We start from the raw sequence: 23511 nt of genomic DNA on the forward strand, positions 1-23511 counted from the left end.
TTTTTGAGATGGGGTCTTGCTGTGTTGTCCAGGCTGGAGTGCAGTGGCACAATCTCAATTCACAGCAGCCTCAACTTCCTGGGTTCAAGTGATCCTCTCACCTCAGCCGCCCAAGTAGCTGGGACCATGGGTGTATGCCACCATGCTTGACTAATTTTTTAGTTTTTAGTAGAGACGGGGTTTCACCATGTTGCCCAGGCTGGTCTTGAACTTCTGCGCTTAAGCAATCTACACGCCTCAGCCTCCCAAAGTGCTGGGATTTATAAGCATGAGCCACCTCACCCAGCCTACCTCATTTTTTAAATAGCTCTTTAGTTTTAAACCTGGGGATTAAGAAAAAATAAACAAATAACTGTTTAGTAATTCATTATATGGATGTAACCCTAATTTATTTAACCAGTCTTTTATTAATGGCTATTGAAGGAAGATCCCTTTAAAACTGCTTCTTTATATTAAATCTTAATGAATGACTTTAAAGCCAATTACATATAAAAGTTGTAAGTATATGGGTAGGTACTCTTCTATTTTAAAGAATTTTGCATTCTATTTGTTTTTTAAACCATTTTCAGTGTTGTCTTGTGAGGACTGTGTTTTAAATAGCAGCCTCAAGGTACTGATTATGATTTTGGTCTTATTTATTTATTTATTTTCGAGACAAGGTCTTTGTCCCTCACCTGCTGGAGTGCAGGGGCATAATCATGGCTCACTGCAGCCTTGACCTCTCGGGCTCAAGTGATCTTCCCACCTCAGCCTCCCAAGTAGCTAGGTAGCTAGGACCACAGGCATATACCACCATGCAATTTTTTTTTTTTTTTTTTCATAGAAATGGGGTCTCTCCCTGTGTTGCCCAGGCTGGTCTCGAACTCCTAGGCCCAAGCAATCCCCCCACCTCAGCCTCCCAAGGTACGGGGATTACAGACATCAGTCACCACCGGGGCCCTGATTATGTCTTTAGTCAGTAGCGTACAATTCTAAGAATCCTAGTAATTACTGGGGGAAGGTGATAGGAATGGTATTTGCAAAGGTGGAGGTTGCTTCTGGAAAATGAAGCAGGCCTGTTTTAAAAATATATCCATCATTTGAAACCTGACATTTTACCCTAACAGAGTCACCCAGAGACAGCTTTAAACAGTTTCTGGTTTATATTTCAGGGAAGCTGGATATTTTTGTGTGATTTCTTTTTTTTGAAGCCATAGAACCCTAGCTTGCTAGTTTGAAAGTCTCAGTTGTTAAAACCTCTAAAACTTAAGAATGAAAAAATAAAACACTGATCGTGTACATTTTATGTTGTAAGTTTCTTCGTTTATTCATTTTTTCTGTCTTTCTTCCTTTGTTTTAAGTAACAAACTCCTGTGGTACTATCCCTTTAAGTATTTTAGTGATTTTATTTATTTTTATTTTGTGAATATTAAAGAGTTTAACTCAAAAAGTTTATATGCTACATATATACATTATAGGATTTTAAAAACTGAAATAGAGATAATAAAATCATTAATTTTTAAGTTAAAATTTGTCCTAACCTTTAATCAAGCAACCTCTCGAAAGAAGATTAAAAATTAATATATTTGATATCTTTATGATGCAAGGACATAAACAAAATTGATATATGTCCTTTTCTTTCCGGAGAAAGGATTTCTGCTATTATACTTCAATAAGAACATCAGCATCCATAGCCTTACGTATTACTGAAGCATTGATGTTTCTTTTTTGTGAAAGCGGTTAGGAGTGCAGAAAGACCGGCCGGGCGCAGTGGCTCACGCCTGTAATCCCAGCACTTTGGGAGGCCGAGGCGGGCGGATCACGAGGTCAGGAGTTCAAGACCAGCCTGACCAACATGGTGAAACCCCATTTCTACTAAAAATACAAAAATTAGCCAGGTGTGGTGGTGCATGCCTGTAATCCCAGCTACTTGGGAGGCTGAGGCAGGAGAATCGAGTGAACCCAGGAGGCTGAGGTTGCACCGAGCCGAGACCACACCACTGCACTCCAGCCTGGTGACAGAGCGAGACTCCATCTCCAAAAAAAAAAAAAAAGGAGTGGAGAAAGACCTACTAGTTGATCTGGTTTACCTACTTTACCTACCAGCACTCAGGAGTCACACTGGTTGAACTTGATATTTGTTCAGTCCTGTCACCTGGCTCTGCACATACTTAAAATAATTGCACACAATCTTGTGTTTGAAAAACCTAAAAACATGATGTGAATATGTGACGATTGCTTTTTGGAGGATGCAAATGACCAACTATGTCTGTTTCACAAGTTGTGCCATGTTTCCAAATTCATTTTGGTAATAGATCTCAAGAACATCACCTGAGTAAGGGATGGAGAAAATTCTAGAAGTGCTGTGTAATTGAGAACACCTGAAAAGAGGAAGAAGAAGGATTTTTTAAGTAGGTTTTTGGGACACAGTGGCTCATGTTGTCATCCCAGCACTTTGGGAGGCCAAGGCAGGAGGTTCACTTGAGGCCAAGAGTTCAAGAGCAGCCTAGGCACTATAGGGAGATCCTGTCTCTACCAATAAGTAAAGAATTAAATAAATAGATAATTAAATAGTTTTTTAAAATTGATTTGATTCATGGTTTTACTGTGACACTGGAATCTGCAGTCTTGTAAGGGAACTGAAGTAACAGAGGGAAACGTTTCCTGGTAAAACAAAATAGAAATAATTTTGTGGTGAAAACTGTATACCAATTTTATAGTTAGTGTACTATAATAACTATTAAATAACTTAAAATTTATTTTGCTAATTTAAAGCCCATAATGGTAGTTTTTTCCCCCCTCATTCTGTGATAAATATGAAATGTGCCAAAGGAACATGGTCACCAAGTCATAACGAGACAGCATTTGAAAAAAAATTATCACAACATCCTAAGGACAAGCAGGTTTCTGTTCAGTTTAGGCTAGGGGTAGAAAGAAGAGGAAGAGAAAGATCACAGAAGTTGAGATTTACATGTGGTGACTTGGAAATGAGAAGGAAACTTCTGAAGGTGAGGGAATTGGAAAGAACTTGTTTCTTCAAGCTTGGGAGGAATTACATGAAACATTCCTTGGTTAAGGGGCTCAGAATAAAATCACAGGCAAGAGAAGAAAAAGATAACTGGAATTTGTCAACAACAGAGAAGCCATTCTTAAGTTAACTCTGCTTCTCCTTTCCTTCTCTCAGCCATCCTATCCCTTATCCCTTCTCCTTGCTGGAAGTTTTAATTTAGTTGGGGCTCGGAAGGATGTTTTTGTCATGAACCCTGGCAATTGCTATGCTGGGTCATCGTTGTACAGGGTTTCTGTTCCTAAAAACTCTTAGAGGAAATGGATTTAGTATTTTTAAAAAAGATAATTCCACTGGGCATGGTGGCTTATGCCTATAATCCCAGCACTTTGGGAGGCTGAGGCACGTGTATCACCTGAGGTCGGAAGTTCAAGACCAGCCTGGCCAACTTGGTGAAACCCTGTCTCTACTAAAAATACAAAAATTAGCTGGGCATGGTGGCGTACACCTGTAGTCCCAGCTGCTCAGGAGGCTGAGGCATGAGAATCGCTTGAACTAGGAAGGTGGAGGTTACAGTGAGCTGAGATCACTCCAGCCTGGATGATAGAGTGAGACTCCGTCTCAAAAAAAAAAATAAAATAAATTAAAATTTAAAAAGGTAATTCCTTCTAAAAGAGGAGGACTTCACTTTAGATGTGACTTCTTACCTGAAAGAAAAATTTGATATGCTTCCAGTGGAGGATGTGCTGTAAATATAGAGAAACTAGCATATAGAAAAAAATATCTTGTAAAAAGTGATGACATCGTGTAGTCTTCACTTCAAATATATAGATTTAGCATGTGGAATTGAAGGAACAGTTACCCCTCAGTAGGAATTCATGTCTGACTTTACTTGTTTGTCTTAATTCCAGTACACTGGAAACAAACTGATTTTCTAGAAACTGTGGCTCCTTTCAGAAGCAAATCTGACTTAGGGTGCCTGGGGAAGTAGAGCCCACTCTTTGTTCTGGTTGCTTTTGCAGCTTACTTTCCTTTTACTTCAGATATCAAATTATGAACTAACTAAGCAGGAAGATGTGGAGGAAGCCCTGTGTCCTGTTCCTTTACCCCACAAAGCAGACAGTGTTAGGATGTTATCATTTCGACAGTGGGAAGGAAATAAATTGAAGAAGAACTCCAAACTATACAACTGACATCAGTAAGGAGTCCTTGTTTCATTATCAGAAATCTAAAATTGGCTGCATATGGTGGCTTACGCCGGTAATCCCTGCACTTTGGCAAGACTGAGGTGGGAGGATCACTTGAGCCTGGGAGTTTGAGATCAGCCTGGGCAACGTAGCAAGACCCTTCTCTATTTAAAAAAAAAAAAAAGAAATCTAAAATTATCTAGGTAGATTCAAAGGCTGCCAACAATTGTGTGGGAAAATAGTGTAATTGTTTTAGAAATGAATATGTAAAATGTGGATCCTAGATTTTGCTGCTAAACCCATTATCTTTCCTTTAAAATCTGCTCCCTTGTTGTAATATTTGTTTCAGTTCACGTCACCCTCATTCTGCTGGTAACTTGGACTTGACACCTTGATGTCTTTCATAAGTGTTTCCTCCTCACCCGTTTACCCTAAGTCCTGATGATTTTTCTTTTTTTTTTTTGAGACAGAGTCTCACTCTGTTACTCAGGCTGGAGTGCAGTGACTCAGTCTTGGCTCACTGCAACCTTCACCTTCCTGGTTCAAGCGGTTCTCCTGCCTCAGCCTCCTGAGTACTGCAACCACCGCCTCCGGAGTTCCAATACTTCTCCTGCCTCAGTCTTCCTCGTAGCTGGGATTACAGGCACACGCCACTGCACCCGGCTAAGTTTTGTGTTTCAGAGCAGGTTTCGCTCTGTTGGCCAGGCTTGTCTCGAACTCCTGGGCTCAAGCCATCCACCCACCTTGGCCTTCCAAAGTGCTGGGATGACAGGCATGAGCCACCACACCTGGCCCTGATTTTTCTTCCTCTTATGTCCATCCCTTTCTCTTAGTTCCTGATGTAGCTACCCTGGTTCAGGCTACCTGCACCATTGAAATTCAACACCTGTTGCTTTCTGATACCATTTTCATTTATTTGGTGAAAAATTCTTGAGGGTGCATTGTGTGTCGGACTGTATGTGAGGATTCAGCTGGAAAACACAATTTCAATTTCCTTGTCTTTGGAAATTTACATTTTAATGAGGAAACAAGTCTACCACCAAGTGCAGTTTAGTGAGACAGTTAAAGGATTCAGAAGAGACACCAAAATCTCTACTTGTTTCATGGCATCGTGTTTTGATTCATGTAGTTTTAATATTTAAAACTTTTTTTCTTGTTTTCAGATGTTCACTTTGTACTTTAATCCCTCTTCTATCCCTAATGGATGTGGCAACACCTAGTTACTATGTTCTTAATAATAGCCTTCCAAGTGATGTTTGACCAAGAAACACCTTTCACCCCTCTCTTCAGACAAAATAAACCTAATTTATTCACAGGTGCCACAGCCCTATTACTATCTGAATCTATTACACTTAGGAATCTAAAACAGTATCCAGATGGGCTGATTCAAAAAGCCTTTTAGAGCAGAGCTTCTCACACATAGACTGGGATTTTGTTACAGCATGGATCCTGATTCGGTGGGTTGTGGGCGGCCTGAGCGTGTGTATTTCTGAGGAGCTTCCGGGTGATGCTGCTGCCACTTGGAAATTGAACATGTGTTGTGTTAACAGAGTTTTAGAAGATGTAAAGAGATAAGGAATTAAAATTAAAAACAAGTGGGGATACATTTTCTTCTAGCTATATGGGTGGATCCTATAGTCTGCCCATCCTGTTAACTCTCATTTGCTCTCACTAATCTCAGTCAACAATCAACTACCCGGCGGGGTTGGCTCTTATCCCTGCACCCAGAGACAGTGAATCCTACCAGTGATCTAACCAGAAAGTTGCCATCCTCTATCCACCCCTTACCCCTGGGGAGTTAGTCTCCTGCATGTCTTGGGGAGCTATGATAAGGTGTTCACCCACCCCCGGCCATTGAGTAATGGAAAACCCCGTCTTTAGCAGTGAGAGGTGTTCCTTTTGGCACTCTGCCTCTAGCCAACTGGTTTGTGTAACCGTTGGGCTCCAGGAATGCCTTCTGAGGCAAGTCTGTATCCTACCATGTATAATCAGGAGTTGGCAGAAAATTTATCTTTAGCTTTTAAGATTCCCGTTAGAGAGTCGTAACTTGTAACCTTGACGGTTGAGTGACCTGCCTGTGACCGCTGAAAGAGCCTGCCAGAGTGGAGTGCAACTGTCTCCTTATTCTGCTTGAGTGTTTTTCCTGCTGATTGTGGATCTTTTACTGGCTCCACCTGTGTACTCTTCTATTCTGCAGATACTCTTGTAGACTGAAGACAGAAAAGCAGTTGCTACAGGCAATTGGCTCCTGAATCTTTACAGCCAATACTAGAAGGAATTCTTTTCATCTCTTCTTAGGAAACTTTCCTGTGGAATTCCCCCCACAGATTGCATTGCAACAATGGCTTTTAGATTCATGAGATCTATGTTAAAACAAACGGAGGAACCTTGATGATATCAGGCTGATGAGGAGGAATTGGTAAATGGCCTGGTTCTGTGGATTTTTCCAAGTTCAACTTGTATCAGAATCACCTGGAAAACATTAAACCAGCTTACTTGTTATTTGCTAGGCCATGTGCCCCAGGTAGTTGTAATTGCTGGGCAAATTGCTGGGCCCTGTGCCCCTCCTAGTTCTAATGCAGTGGGTCTTAAGCATAATCTGAGAATTTGTAACATTTCCTCTTCCTCCCCATGTCTTGTAAACAGAACGGTGATGACCATAGAGCAGGGTACGTGTTCACAATTGCACCTGCACTGTTGATTGTAGTCACCATCATTACCCCCCAATCCTCATAGATTTGTTACTTGGTTTTTGTTGTTGTTTTAACACTAAGCCCCAAGGAAACAGCAATTCTTCTGGTATACCTGGCAGCCTTTTGTGGTAAACCAGCCCGCTTTCTGTAAGGCTTCTTAGTTTATTCTAGGAGTAGAGACCTGATCTTCTTTGGGAGGGATATATAGAAGCATAGGATGGGAGCAGCTGGGAAACTTGCTTCCCACCCACCTTCTTATCATTAAAAATTCAAAAAATTAATTTGAGTTTTTGGCAGCTGAGACAGGGTGAAGGAAGGGAAAGTTAGCTGATCTGTGTTTTTTCATTCTTCCAAATCCCTTAGATATACCTTGTTTGCATTATGAAGATAAGATATTGATTTGGTTTTTGTTTTGCTAGCACTCCTTATTATTGAAGGTGACTAATACCTGCTTTCTGTTGAATGCAGTTCAGGAGCATCCCAGGAAGAACAGAATCATCTTGGTCTTGGTGACCTTCCCTCTGATGAGGAGGAAGTCATCAACAGTTCTGATGAAGATGATGTCAGCTCTGAGTCAAGTAAAGGAGAGCCTGACCCTCTGGACGATAAACAGGTATATTTTGATACTTAATTGCTTCTTGACCTCCCTCTATGCTTGGGAATGATATTTGTCTGCATGATAGGCATAGAAACCCTCATGAGTTTTCTTAAAACTCATAAAACACTTTACAAATTTAAATTTAATTCCTGCTATAATGTGGCACCTAAAATATTCTCATGTTACCAAGTATGTATCACTTAGAGATTACTTAGTGATTTTTGAGAAATTATTATTATTATTTCGAGACAGAGTCTTGCTCTGTTGCCCAGGCTGGAGTACAATGGCACCATCTCAGCTCACTTCAACCTTCGCCTCCTGGGTTCAAGCCATCCTCCTGCCTCAGCATCCCGAGTAGCTGGCATTACAGACATCTGCCACCATGCCTGGCTAATTTTTCTGTTTTTAGTAGAGACAGTTTCACTATGTTGGCCAGGCTGGCCTCAAACTCCTGACCTCAAGTGATCCACCCGCCTCAGCCTCCCAAAGTGCTGGGATTACAGGCGTGAGCCATGGTGCCCAGCAAAGAAATTCTTTTTCCTAATGTCCAGTGGCTTTCTTTTTGATAACAGAACCCTGCCTTGGAATTGTTCCCATACTGCTACCAAGTTTTTGTAGATTTTTTTGAAATAAAGGAATTATATGCATCTTAGGCTCAAATTATTTTGGGAAAGAATAAAGATGACTGTTAATAGTACATCATCATTTGCTTTGAAATAATGCAGTGTGTGTATGAGTTTGCGGGGAGCACCGCATACATGAAGATTGTCCATGTGTTCAGAGTTGTTTAAGATGCATGAGGGCCGGGCACGATGGCTCACACCTATAATCCCAGCACTTTGGGAGGCCGAGGGGGGCGGATCATGAGGTCAGAAGATCAAGACCATCCTGGCTAACATGGTGAAACCCCGTCTCTACTAAAAATACAAAAAATTAGCCAAACCTGGTGGTGGGCACCTATATTCCCAGCCACTCGGGAGGCTGAGGCAGGAGAATTGCATGAACCCAGGTGGCGGAGCTTGCAGTGAGCCGAGACTGTGCTACTGCACTCCAGCCTGGGCGACAGAGCGAGACTCCGTCTCAAAAAAAAAAAAAAAAAAAGATGCATGATGCGGGGGTTCATTATAATGTCTCTCTAGTTTGACATGAATATATTTATCTCTTTCATTTGAAACCACATTTTTAAAAAGATGTTATTAAAGGGAAAAAAGTTAGTACATCACCAGTATCCCCAGGAATGTTACAGCAAGGTGGAATTTGAAAAGATCCACGCAGCATAGCAAGCCATGGAGAAAATTCGTGTGCCATAATTTCACCTAATTCCTGTGCCATAATTTTATCAATCTTTTATCCTTCCTGTTTAATATTTTTGCTCTGTTTCAATTTATTTTCAACCTTAAATGAATGGCCCGTGTGCAGCAGTCTGAATTTAAGTCCCAGATCCATCAGCTATGATCTGGGCAACTTTGGGCCAATTATTTAACCTTTTGGTACTAAAGGGTACCATTTATAGATAAAAAAAGAATAGTACTCATAGAATTGTGAGGATTAAATAATTTGATACATGGAAAGCATTCGAATACTGATGCTATTCAGTATTATAATAGCTCATAATAGCCATTATGAGCACATAGTAGCTCAGTGATCATTTATTTATAACTAGCAAGATTTCATTTCTATGCTCTGAAGTATTAAATCATGGTGTTGGGAGTAACCACTATAAATTACTTAGGCTAGTGAATTTGTAAAACCCCTAAGACAGATGAGTGACTCTTTTCTTAAAGACCCACAGCACTCAACCATGTATAGATTTTACTTTGACTATCATGTAATTCCTTTTGTGTCTTGCTGGTGTCTGTCTTGCTTTAATTTGAAAGCTCATTTTCCATGTTGCAGCTTCATGGACATAGATTCTACAAATATTTATAGAATTCACACTGTGTTCCAGGTACCACTGGCATTTACTAGAGATAAGCAGTACTCAGGTTCTAAGCTTCTATGTAGCCCACATTCTTTTCTTTTGAGATGGAGTTTCGCATTTGTTGCCCAGGCTGGAATGCAGTGGTGCTATCTCGACTCACTGCAACCTCTGCCTCCCGGGTTCAAGCAATTCTCCTGCCTCGGCCTCCCGAAGAGCTGGAATTACAGGCACCCATCACCATACTCCGCTAATTTTTGTATTTTTAGTAGAGACGGGGTTTCACTATGTTGGCCAGGCTGGTCTCGAACTCCCGACCTCAAGTGATCCACCCACCTTGGCCTCCTAAAGTGCTGGGATTATAGATGTGAGCCACCATGCCCAGCCTCAAATTGTCTTCTTGAGGGCCGTAATTAAATCAATCCTGACTCTCTTTGAAAAGCAACTCCGAGTTTTTTCTTTTCCTAGCAGACACTCTTTTCTATTGTTTTGGTCTAGTTGTTTGTTTTGCCTGAATCTTTTCCCATTTCTTTCCATATTTCTTGGAGCACTGACCAAAATTGGTTTCCACATTCTATCAGGGATCTCACTGATATATGGTATAAAGGAAGGATTAATCTTTAACCCAGCAGTGTTATGTCTCTTTCCAACACATCCTGTGATAACACCGCCTGGTTGACTCATTCATTTTGTGGTCAGTGGAGACTCCCAGGGTTCCTTCCTCTGCGTTTGTGCCTGCCTTTCCTTTCTCTTCCTGTATTTATATTATTATTTTATGTTATTAGTTGTGCTGTATTGCAGTAGCCCTGTTAAATTTTTATCCTTTTTTTTGTTGTTGTTAAAAAAAGGACTATTTCTTTAATCATGGACATTGTTTTTAGTGAAACAATAGATAAGACTTTTTTTAGTGAAACAGAATACAAATTTTTTTCATCATCTCAAGCATTTACCAAGCCTTTATGTGATTGTGTTACAGACATTCCCGTTATACTCTTATTTTAAAATGTACAGTAAATTACTGTACATGTTGACTGGTAACTCTATTGTGCTATCAAATACTAGATTTTGTTCATTCTATCTAACTGTGTTTTTGTACCCATTAAATATTCCCAATACCCTCCACCCCCAATCATGGACACTGAACATTTTTTACCTGATGCCACTAGTACTAATAATTTCCCTCCTTTAGAATTCTCAGCCACGCTAATGAATTTTCTCTCTCTGTCTCTTCATCTGGAACAACAATAATAATAATAGAATAGTCTCTTTCTTTCTAGACACTTGTTAATCCATCTGGCCACAGCCTGGTGAATGCCTTTCTCTTAAGTAATTTGCTTTCATAGTGGTAAGAACACAGTCTTTGGAGTCAGATTGCCTGCATTCCCACCACTTACTAGCTCTGTGATCTTGAACAACTTACTTAATTTTACTTTGCCTTAGTTTCCCCGACTGTAAAAAGAGGAGGAATAAAAGTGGACACTTGACTTTATTTTCTAAGATTATTGTGAGTATTAAGTGATTATACGCTGTTTAGAACGGGGCTTAACACAAAGTGAATGCTTAGTAGATTTTTACCTATTATTGATTTATTTTTTATTTTTTATTTTTATTTTTGAGACGGAGTCTCGTTCTGTCGCCCAGGCTTGAGTGCAGTGGCGCGATCTCGGCTCACTGCAAGCTCCGCCGCCTCCCGGGTTCACGCCATTCTCCTGCCTCAGCCTCCCGAGAAGCTGGGACTATAGGTGCCTGCCACCACGCCCGGGTAATTTTTTTGTACTTTTTTTTAGTAGAGATGGGGTTTCACCTTGTTCACCAGGATGGTCTCGATCTCCTGACCTCGTGATCCACCCGCCTTGGCCTCCCAAAGTACTGGGATTGCAGGCGTGAGCCACTGCACCCGGCCTTTTTTTTTTTTAAGACGAAGTTTCTCTCTTGTCTCCCAGGCTGGAGTACAATGGTGTGATCTCGGCTCACTACGATCTCCGCTTCCCGGGTTCAAGTGATTCTCTTGCCTGAGCCTCCTGAGTAACTGGGATTACAGGCATGCGCCACCACACCCGGCTAATTTTGTATTTTTAGTAGAGACGGAGTTTCTCCATGTTGGTCAGGCTGGTCTCGAACTTCTGACCTCGGGTTATCTGCCCACGTCGGCCTCCCAAAGTGCTAGGATTACAGGCATGAGCCATCGCACCTGGCTGCTATTATTAATTTTTATGAAAATAAGCAAGCCAAATCTTAAACATCTCAAGTCAAGCTTTCTGTAATCTTACCAATAAACATATTGTTTCTGGCTTGCCTTTTCTTATCTATGAGTAAATATGAAACTTATTTACATGTAAGGTAGTATTTTGTTTTAATGGGAAAACTTGAAATTTGGCATCCTAAGACCTGGGTTTTAGTCTTAGATTTGTCACTTACTAACTGTGTGACCTTGGTTGAGTAATTTTTTAAAGTCAGTTTATTTACACAAGTATCACTTCACAATTGATTTCAGATGACTTAAAAAAAAATCTGTGTAATACCAAAAGTCAAAATGTTTTTTTAAAGAAATCGGGGTGTCAGCATATAAACCGTGCTGGAATCACTGGATATCCACCTGCAAAAGGATGACATTGCACCCCCTTCTTTTCAACATACACAAAAACTAACTCAAAATGGATTATAGACCTAAATGTAACAGCTCAGGCCCAGTGTGGTGGTTTGGCTGGGCGCGGTGGCTCACACCTGTAATCCCGGCAGTTTGGGAGGTCAAGGCGGGCAGATCACTTGAGGTCAGGAGTTCGAGACCAGTCTGGCCAACATGGTGAAATCCCATCTCTACTAAAAATATAAAAATTAGCCCGGTGTGGTGGTGCATGCCTGTAATCCCAGCTACTCGGGAGGCTGAGGCAGGAGAATTGCTTGAACCCAGGTTGCGGAGGTTGCAGTGAGCCGAGATCGCACCATTGCACTCCAGCCTGGGTGACAGAGCTAGACTCCATCTCCAAAAAAAAAAAGAAAAAAAGAAACTCAAACAGTAAGAAGATCAATCACCCAGGCTTAAGGATCTGAATAGACTAAAGAAGATATACAGTGACCAATAAGCATGTAAAAAGGTGTTCAACATCATAAACCATTAAAGAAATGCAAAGCGAAGCTTCAGTGAGGTACCACTGCACTCCTACTAGGGTGTCCATAATCAGGAAGATGTACAGTAACGAGTGGTAGTCAGGATGTGGAGAAATGGGAGTCCTTGTAGGATCTAAAATGGTGCAGCCACTTTGGAAAACAGTCTGGTAGCTCTGAAAAGTTTAAATATAGAGTTACCATATGACCTAGCAATGCTACTCTTAAGTATCCATCCAAGAGATATGAAAACATATGTCCACACAAAAACTTGTAGAGGAATGTCCATAGCAGCATTATTCATAATAATAAAAAAAGTAGAAAGGGCCAGATGTGGTGGCTCATGCCTGTAATCCCAGCACTTTGGGAGGCCAAGGTGGGCAGATCACTTGAGGTCAGGAGTTCGGTAGCAGCTTGACCAACATGGTGAAACCCCATCTCTACTAAAAGTACAAAAATTAGCCAGGTGTGGTGGTGCACATCTGTAATTTCAGCTACTTGGGAGGCTGAGGCAGGAGAATCGCTTGAACCCAGGAGGCAGAGGTGCAGCAAGCCAAGATCATGCCACTGTACTCCACTCTGGCCGACAGAGTGAGACTCTGACTCAAAAAAAAAAAAAAAAAGTAGTACTAATCAAATGATGAGTGGATAAACTAAATGTGATATATTCCTGTAATGGAATACTATTAAGCCATAAAGTAGGAATGACTGATAATGGGCATGGAGTTTCTTTTTTTTCTTTTCTTTTTTTTATTTGTGATGGGGTCTTGCTCTGTCACCCAGGCTGGAGTACAGTAGTGCAATCATGTTCACTGCAGCCTCAACCTCGTTGACTCAAGCGATCTCTCGCCTCTGCCTCCTTAGTAGCTAGGATTACAGGTATTCACAACCATGCCCAGCTAATTGTTTTTTTTTTAAAGACATGGTCTTGCCATGGTTCCCAGGCTGGCATCCAACTCCTGGCTTCAAGCAGTCCTCCTGCCCTGGCCTCCCAAAGTGTTGGGATTATAGGCATGGGCCACTGCACCTGTCCTGAATTGTATACTTTAAAAGAGTGAAAACATATTTTGTGGTGTGTGAATTATTTCTCTACAAAGCTGTAATAAAATAAGCCTTGCTGAAGGAAAAACAGTAGTGCTAATGGAAGATTTGTACAGAGTAATGTCTATCATGTAGTCCTATTCATTAGCTGAGGATGGGCCACAAATTTGGCTTTCTAGCAACTCAGAAAAAGTCGGTGATATCAGGCTGGGTATGGTGGCTCACGCCTATAATCCCAGCACTTTGGGAGGCCAAGGAAGGAGGATAGCTTGAGACCAAGCTGGGCAGCATAGTGAGACCTTGTCTCTACGAAAAATAAATAAGATTAGCCAGGTGTGGCAGTGCAAGCCCCTGGAAAGTTGAGGCTACAATGAGCTATATTCAGGCCACTGCACTCTAGTCTGCACTCTAGTCTGAGCAACAGAGCAAGACCCTATTGTAGAAAAACAAAACAAAACAAAACAGAAAAAGAAAAAACAAACCAGACGTGGTGGCTCACACCTGTAATCCCAGGACTTTGGGAGGCTGAGGTGGACAGATCTCTTGAACCCAGGAGTTCGAGACCAACCTGGGCAATGTGGCAAAACCCTATGCCTACAAAAAAAAACAGACACAAAAAATTAGGTAGGTGCTGTGGTTCGTGCCTGTAGTCTCAGCTACTCAGGAGGCTAAGGTGGAAGAATTGCTTGAACTTAGGAGTTGGAGGTTGCAGTGAGTGAAGATCACACCATAGCATTCCAGCCTGGGCAACAGGGAGGCCTCATCTCACTTAGGAAAAAACAAAATTGGCCTGGCTCTGTGGCTCATGCCTGTAATCTTAGCACTTTGGGAGACTGAGGCAGGCGGATCACCTGAGGTTGGGAGTTCGAGACCAGACTGACCACCATGGAGAAACCAACCCGTCTCTACTAAAAATAAGAAAATTAACCAGGCATGGTGGCACATGTCTATAATCCCAGCTACTCGGGAGGCTGAGGTAGAAGAATCTCTTGAACCCAGGAGGTGGAGGTTGCAGTGAGCCGAGATCGTGGCATTGCACTCCAGCCTGGGGTACAAGAGTGAAACTCAAAAAAAAAAAAAAAAAAAAAAAGAAAATTGATACGGATCTGACATAGATACTGTTTTTCTTCATTTTGCATGAAGAAAAGGAGTTTTATACAAGTTAAGTAACTTGCCTCGGAACCCCAAGTTGGGGTTTTTAACCCAGTCTGTCTCTACTAACAACCTGGTACAGCCATGGAAGCTGAATGATGTCAATGGAACATGTTGAGGTGAAATACCTAGCCATGCTGATTTGTCCTGTTGGCTTTTCTAAATTTTTATTTTTATATTTTTTGGTCTTTCCTTTCAGGGCTTAAATGCTTGTTTAAAAAGTAAGATGTATTCTACTTGTTTGTGGTTACAATAATCATCCTCTTCATCTTTCTTATATATCGATTTCCTTGTTTTTTTAAAAAATCTTCTTTGTGAAGTAGCTCATATGATACATACTTTCATAAAGAAAGGTCAAAAACCTAAGAGAGCGTTGTTTAGAGATTAATCATGATGTCACCTCATTTTTGAAATAACTTAATGATAAAGAGATGTTTCTCAGGCAAGTCTGGATGTTAACATTTTTTGTTTTTTATTAGAACTCTAGAGTAGGATAGAAGAGGCCTTTTAATAATTCCATTAAAAAGTAATAGGCTGGGCAGGGTGGCTCCTGCCTGTAATCCCAGCACTATGGGAGGCCCAGTTGGGTGGATCCCTTGAGGTCAGAAGTTTGAGACCAGCCTGGCCAACATGGTGAAACCCCATCTCTACTAAAAATACAAAAATTAGTCAGGCACAGTAGTGTGTACCTGTAGTCTCAGCTACTCGGGAGACTGAAGCAGGAGAACTGCTTGAATGTGGGAGGCGGAGGTTGCAGTGAGCCAAGATTCCCACCACTGCACTCCAGCCTAGGCAATAGAGCAAGACTCTGTCTCCAAAAAAAAAAAAAAAAAAAAAAAAAAAGGAATGGATAAATTTCACTGAACGTCACTTGTAGTGAACAAATGTGAAATGATAAGAACACAATTAAGAATTTACAAAGCTGGGCTGGCATCAAGAGATCGGAACATAAAACTAGATTTCAGATCAAAGGTTCTGTTTTGGAATTTGTTTGACTTATTTTATGACCTTGACAGTTATTTCATTTGTTTGTGGCTCATGTTTCAACTTCCACAGCAGTGTACTTTTGGGAGACGCTGTTATTTAACAGGGAACTGCTTTGAAATGCAATGTAATTTAAGTGAGGATTTTCGTTAGCTGAAAAGTTGAGATGCCATGGGGTGTGTGTTTTTCCATCGCTGTTTGACTTGGGTCAGAATCAGTCATTGTTCTTACAAGTTGGAGATAATATAGAGCTTTTAATTTTGTTTTGTTTTGTTTTTTTTTAAATTTATATTTGACTTTCTGTCCACTTTGAAGATAGTAATCCATTGACTTATTTCTAATAATTTTTATACCTCTTTATTTAGCCCTGTAGCTTTCCTGGTTTAGAAGGTAAAATAGACAATGGAATATATAGACTTCTAGAACCTTAGAATTGGAAAAGACCTTAATCATTTAGTCCAACCTCCTACTCTTTTATGTGATTAAAGCTTTTAGTTCATTTGAGTTTGCATTTTCATGTTATGCAACACATCTTCAAAAGCAGTGTGCTCTGTCTTAGATTCTGAGAAGGTGGCGGCCATCCTTGTACACATTTGCTTATTCATAAATATTAATTGCACAGTGGACCAAGCAGCATGCTATGTGCAGAAGGGTACAGGGTGAATTAGATCAGAGACTAGAGGGAATTCAGACATTTCGGCAAGTAAACACAGTCTACTGGGTTAAGTCCTACAAACATTACATGAACAAGAAAGTTATCTTGTCCTTTGATAGTGGGAGGGAAAGAATATCAAGGCAGCCATCATAAAAAAAAGTTGGAGTGTTGTCTTAAAGGATGTTTGGAATATGCAAGGCAGAAATCTTCAGGGAGAAAAAGTGATCCGGAAACAAGTCAAGGCAAAAGGAAAGGTATATGCTCAAAGGGACAGACACAGAAGGGCAGAGCACGGCTGGAGTTGCAGCGTGATGGGGTAGATAGTACACAGTGTGGAGGAGGAGGGAGGAGGCTGGTGAAGGTAAGTGGACACATCGTGAAATGCCTAATATACTTGGCAAAGGAAACTTGGATCTTTGTTATCCATCTGTGATAGGGAGCTGCTAACATTTAGCCTGAGAACTAACCTGGTTATATTTGCATTTTAGAAATATTCTAGTGGCAGTGTACAGAAGGGGTTGCAGTGGAGTAGACACAGAGCCAAGGAAACCTCTTAGGTTGCTGTAATAGTGAGGGCAAGACGTAAGGAGGCAACATCACAGGAGAGGAAAGGATCGTTTAAGCTTTAAATCTTCAGGACACATTGACAGGACTTGACTCAGTTGTAATAATAAAAGGTGACTGGGGACAAAAAAGAAGAGTCCAGGTTTCTGGCATTAATGAGTTGGTATCTGCAGTAGCTAGTATGGGAGTAGCTGATGGAGTGTGTTTAAACAGTGATTTGGAGTCATCAAATGCTTTATTCTTTGTGAAGCCTTTCCTGCTTGACACACCTCTTCCTGATTATGGTCTTTCTGTCCTTCAAGGTGGCAGCACTTTTCATAGTTGTGCTTATATATAGTTATTTGTATGTTCGGTTTGTTTCCCTTGTTCACTTCTTGAAGGATGGGGCTATTAATTTATTTACTCATTTTTCGACAGAGTCTCGCTCTGTCACCCAGGCTGGAGAGTACAGTGGCACGATCTTGACTCACTGCAACCTCTGCCTCTCAGGTTTAAGCGATTCTCATGCCTCAGTCTCCCAGGTAGCTGGGACTATAGGTGTGCGCCACCGCGCTCAACTGATTTTCATATTTTCAGTAGAGACCGGGTTTCACCATGTTGGCCAGGTTGGTCTCTAACTCCTGGCCTCAAGTGATCCGCCCATCTCAGCCTCCCAAAGTGCTGGGATTACAGGTGTGAGCCACCGTGCCCGGCCAACTAGGGCTATTGTTATTTATCATAGTTCCCTGTAGCCTTGAACTCCTGGGCTCATGTGATCCTCCTACCTCAGCCTCTCGAGTGATTAGGAACTACAGGCATGTGCCACCATGCCTGGCTATTGTGTGTGTGTGTGTGTGTGTGTGTGTGTGTGTGTGTGTGTGTTTCAGCTCTCACTATGTTGTCCATGCTGGCCTTGAATTCCTGGCCTCAAGTGATCCTCCTGCCTCCCAAAATGTTGAGATTACAAATGTGAACCATGGTGCCCTGTGTAATTCCCTCTTCTAACATCTACTTTTAATGCTGCATTTTAAACCTACACAATCAGAATTTCTAAGACAGTACCTGGGAATCTGAAATTTAAGATCTGCCTGTGATTCTAATGATAACTAATGTTTTCAAATTTATTTGTAGAGCAGTGAATGGGCTGGCGGTAGAACTGTTTTATCTTACTAACTTTGCTATCAAATGACGGAAAGTCAGTTACGAACTTCAGATTTTAAAATGAAAGTGTAAAGATGGTACTGACTTCTTTCTCTTGAAAATGATCTCAGAATAACATGGAGAAGAAATACACATTTTGTGCTCAATGACATTAGGAGACAGCAGAAAACCCTGTCGACCTAATGGGAAAAAAAATGAGGCATGCTTAATGTAAGTACAGAGTTTATGTGGGCCAAATTTGAGGACTACAAGCCTGGAGCATAGATTCAAGACTCCTGTTAGGAGCAGTTACAAGTGGGGTTTTTGTTTTGTTTTGTTTTGTTTTTGAGACAGAGTCTCACTGTGTTGCCCAGGCTGGAGTACAGTGGTGCGATCTTGGCTCACTGCAACCTCTGCCTCCTGGGTTCTAGTGATTCTCCTGTCTTAGCCTCCCTAGTAGCTGGTATTACAGATGCTTGCCACCACACCCGGCTAATTTTTTTATTTTGGGTGGAGATAGGGTTTCACCATGTTCGCCAGGCTGGTCTTGAACTCCTGACCTCAAGTGATTCACCTGCCTTGACCAAAAGTGCTGAGATTACAGGCATGAGCCACCATGTCCAGCCACAAGTGGATTTTTTTGTTTGTTTGTTTTGTTTTTGTTGAGATGGAGTTTCGCTGTCATCACCCAGACTGGAGTGCAATGGCACGAGATCTTGACTCATGGCAACCTCCACCTCCTGGGTTCAAGCAGTTCTCTTGCCTCAACCTTCCGCACAAGTGGAAGTGCACATACCTAAAAAATTAAAGGAAAAGAAGAGGCAATTCCTAAGCTGTTTATCAATAATTTTATATTAAAATATCATAAGCTATTTGATTGACTTTACATTGTTCTTTGTTTCACAAATTCTAGGAACATGGAGACTGGGTGGAGGCAGCTGGTCAGGGACAAAAATGCCTTTAAACAGTTGCACCTGGGCATGGGGGTTGGTACAGTACTGAAGTCTCATACTCATGTTTCTCTGGGCCTGATAAATTTTGCGTACCTCACATAGCTCAGATTGCTCTGAGCTGTTTTTCATTTCTCACACCGTATGAGTAAGGGCTACCGTGCCCGCCAACAATAGATAAAGGTTCCAGTAGGTCAACATCCTCACCAACACTAGGTATTTTTTTATTTTTTATTATAGCCATTGTGTGGGTGTGAAGTATATCGTTGAGGTTTTAATTTGCATTTCCCTCATAACTAACTGTGTTCAACAACTTTGTATGTACTTATTGGCCATTCTTATATCTTCTTCGGTGAAATGTTCTTCACACATTCACATCTTTTATCTCTTTTTTAAATTTTTTTTTGTAAATAGAAATGAGATCTTGCTTTGTTGCCCAGGCTGGTCTCAAACTCCTGTACTCAAGTGATCCTCCCACCTCAGCCTCCCAAATTGCCAGGGTTTCAGTCATGAGCCACCGCACACAGCGTTTTTGTTTGAGTTGTCTGAATTTTGTTTTGTTTTGTTTTGTTTTTGTTTTGTTTTGTTTTAAGAGCCAGGTTCTCACTCTGTCGCCTAAACGAGGGCAATATTGCAATCATAGCTCACTGCAGCCTTGAATTCCTGGGCTCAAGTGATCCTCCCACCTCAGCCTCCCAAGTAGCTGGGACTACAGGTGTGTGCTATCATACCTGGCTAGTTGTTTTCTATTTTTTTATTTTGTGAAGACAGGGTCTTGCTATGTTACTGGGGCTGGAGTGCAGTGGCTCAAATCATGGCTCACTACAGCCTCAACCTCCTGGGTTCAGTGATCCTCTTACCTCAGCCTCCTGAGTAGCTGGGACTACATGTGTGCACCACCATGCCCAGCTAATTTTTGTATTGTTTTTAGAGATGGGGTTTCACCTGTTGCCCAGGTCTCGAACTCCTGTGTTCAAGCGATCTGCCTGCCTTAGCCTCCCAAAATACTGAGATTACAGGCGTAAGCTACCACTCTTCAGCCCTATCAGAGTTCTTAATGTATTCTAGCCTGCTAGTTCTTTCTCAGAATCATGATTTGCAAATATTTTCTCCAGTGTGTGGCTTATCTTTTTATCGTCTTAATGATGTGTCTTTTGAGGCATAAACAATTTATGAAGTTCCATTTATCAATTTTTTTATCAGTTATGTTTTTGGTGTCATATCTAATAACTCTGTCTAATTCAAGGTCATAAGGATTTTTAAAAATGTATTCTTCTGGAAGTTTACAGTTTTCACATTTTTAGTTAATTTTTGTGTGGAATAACCTCCTCTACACAAGTCTGTGTAAAGCAGGCCATGGTAGAGCAAGGTCCTGAGAAGGAGGAAAAAAAGGTACAGAGTAGAGACCTATCAAAAGGAGAGTGATAAAAAGAGGAGAGGAAACAAAGGGTAGATGCCAAAAATAAATTAACAGCTACTTGAAATTTCTGTGTAGAGATGGTACACATTTTAGCTGACTCCAGTAATCAAATGCTTCTACATCTATAGTGTGCCTGCATTTCTTTAAAGATACTGATGAGATCCCCTCTTGATCTTTAAGGGGTGTCACATTATTTGGAAATGAAGAGTCAGGGCTTCAGTTCCCTAAATGGTTTCGGTTTCTGTTTTTCTCATTTTTAATGCATTTGTAATTTTAATTTTATTTATGTTGTTGTTATTATTATTATTATTTTGACTAACGACATGGTCTTGCTATGTTGCCCAGACTGGTCTCAAACTCCTGGGCTCAAGCAGTCCTCCCAACTTGGCCTCTCAAAGTGCTGGAATTACAGACATGAGCCACCATGCCAAGCTCATTTCTAATTTAAAATTTATACACTGTAGTTTGCAAACATTAAACTTTCTATCTGCAGATTATATGGAGAACCCCATTGTGATAGAAAAGTTTGGACTTGCTTAAATATTTTTTCAAAATAGCAGTTATCTGTGTGTGTGTATGTGTGTGTAGACACTTATGTATGATTATTTAGTGCCTGATACATGGTCTACCAGGTCAAGGTCAGATTGTGCTTAAGACTGCAGTCTTCCTAAGGAATATAGAGCTATGTGTAGTTTAAAAGGTGAGTGATCACGCCTGTAATCCCAGCACTTTGGGAGGCCGAGGCAGGCGAATCATGAGATCAGGAGATTGAGACCATCCTGGCTAACACGGTGAAACCCTGTCTTTACTAAAAATACAAGAAAAAAATTAGCCGGGTGCGGTGGCAAGTACCTGTAGTCCCAGATACTCAGGAGGCTGAGGCAGGAGAATCTCTCCAACCCAGGAGGCAGAGGTTGCAGTGAGCTGAGATCACACCACTGTGCTCCAGCCTGGGTGACAGAGTGAGACTCCGTCTCACACACACACAGACACAAAAGAACTTCATTTCAGCTCCTTAGAATAAAACTGCCTTGACTCTACGAACATATATCTAAAAGGGATTTTAAGGAAATTCGGAGATCCTCTGACTGTAGTGTTGACTTATATTTGGTATAGATTGAAGAAGAGCCCTATTCAGACTATATTTAAGTTGTGAGTTAAAATACCTTAAGTTCTTATCTACATTCCTGTTGGATATTCACTAATTTCTTTTTTTTTTAATTTGTTTGTTTGTTTGTTTTTGTTTTTGAGACGGAGTTTCACTGTTGTTGCCCAGGCTGGAGTGCAATGGCGCGATCTCGGCTCACCGCAACCTCTGCCTTCTGGGTTCAAGCGATTCTCCTGCCTCAGCCTCCTGAGCAGCTGGGATTACAGGCGTGAGCCACAACGCCCAGCTAATTTTGTATTTTTAGTAGAGGCGGGGTTTCTCCATGTTGATCAGGCTGGTCTTGAACTCCTGACCTCACGTGATACGCCCTCCTCGGCCTCCCAAAGTGTTGGGATTACAGGTGTGAGCCACTGCGCCTGGCCAAATTCTTACATTATTTGTACGCACCCAAATAACTCTTCTTCCGGTATCTATCTGTAAGGGACCATTTTCCCTGTAGCCTTTTTAGTTTGTGACTTCCATTTTGAACCACTGATGGTTGTGTCCTAGCAAGGTTCTGTAACTACTCAGAGCAATTCATCAATCCAGCTATTGATGAATCCAGCTAATGACAGTGAAGATTACTGATTGCTCTCAGCTACTTCTGTGACATGGTTTATCCCTCATCCAGTTCTCTATGTTTGCAATTTGAAATGTTATGTAGTGTGAACTGTGTGCTAGTAGGAAACTTACAAGTATCAGAGTTAAAATTCGTGTCTGACGAGCTCATAACCCATCTTCATTATTCTTTTATGAGTTCATGCTCAGTGTGCTCTTATCCACAGGATGAAGATAATGGAATGAAAAGTAAAGTTCATCATATTGCCAAGGAGATCATGAGCTCAGAGAAAGTGTAGGTACCTAGTTTACAATTCAGAAGACTGTTTTCCCCCCATTGGCACATTTAAAACATTTTTTTCATTGCTGTTTTTTTACAGGTTTGTGGATGTGTTAAAACTTTTGCATATCGTAAGTATCTGCTAATATTTTTTTTTTGAAGTCTAAGAATATTCCCTTTTGTACTTTCCCTACCCCTAGAAGTTTTCAGCATTACTAACTTAATGATAGACATTTTCTAAAATGTATGTATTTCATGTCTATGTAGATAAGATGATTTCTAAAAGAGTCTTAGTAGCTATATGTCCAAAGTCTTCAAACTTTATGTCTTAACAGTTTTTAAAGTGATAATATATTTTCTTAGGCATTTGCTGAAGATACTTGCTATTAGAGTTTTGAATTAACAATACATGAAGAATATCATTATCATTGTCCAAAAGTGTTTTTCTCCTATCTAAATAAGCTCCCAGAAACAGACTTGAAATAGACAATTTTCTTACTGTTTTTCCTTTTACCACCTCCATTTAGGAGAGATTAGAAATAGACATTTTTACAACTAAGTTTTAGTTGTATTTTCCGTTTTTTAAATGGTCAACTTTTTTTTTTTTTTTTTGGTTTGAGATAGTGTCTCATTCTGTTGCCCAGTGCCGTCCTAGCTGACTGCAGCCTTTCAACCTCCTGGGCTCAGGCAATTCCCCCACCTCAGGCTCCTGAGCAGCTGGGACTACAGGCGCTCACCACCGTGTCCAGCTAAGTTTTGTATTTTTTGTAGAGATGGGGTTTCAACATGTTACCCAGGCTGATCTCAAACTCATGGGCTCAAGTGATCAGCCCGCCTTGGCCTCCTAAAGTGCTAGGATTACTGTCCTGAGCCACTGCAGCCAGCCTATAATTGTCAACTTGAACAGACTTGTTAGGAAAGAATTATGATGTGTGTCTGGGTGCATATTCATTTTTCTCTTGCACTCCTTTGTACTTGCAGGTTTTCACAAGTTTCATTATGCACTGGCAGTTAAAGTGCTTTTAGTGTTACTTTATTTCAATTATATTTAGGCAAGATGAGCCTATCATGGGGAGGGGGGAGGGGGGAGGGATTGCATTGGGAGTTATACCTGATGTAAATGACGAGTTGATGGGTGCTGACGAGTTGATGGG

General features: G+C 41.0%; 1 protein-coding gene across 1 annotated transcript in view; it reads left to right on the plus strand.

Moving 5' to 3' along the window:
• Positions 1 to 23511, plus strand: part of FGD6 (FYVE, RhoGEF and PH domain containing 6) — a 159594-nt gene that overhangs the window by 50607 nt on the left and 85476 nt on the right. The window contains exons 3-5 of the mRNA XM_011990325.1: positions 7335 to 7479; positions 22305 to 22372; positions 22458 to 22488. Coding sequence (XP_011845715.1) covers positions 7335 to 7479; positions 22305 to 22372; positions 22458 to 22488 — 244 coding nt within the window. The remainder of the gene's footprint in view (positions 1 to 7334; positions 7480 to 22304; positions 22373 to 22457; positions 22489 to 23511) is intronic.

The sequence above is a fragment of the Mandrillus leucophaeus genome, unplaced genomic scaffold, assembly GCF_000951045.1.
Source record: "Mandrillus leucophaeus isolate KB7577 unplaced genomic scaffold, Mleu.le_1.0 Scaffold377, whole genome shotgun sequence".
NCBI lineage: Eukaryota > Metazoa > Chordata > Mammalia > Primates > Cercopithecidae > Mandrillus > Mandrillus leucophaeus.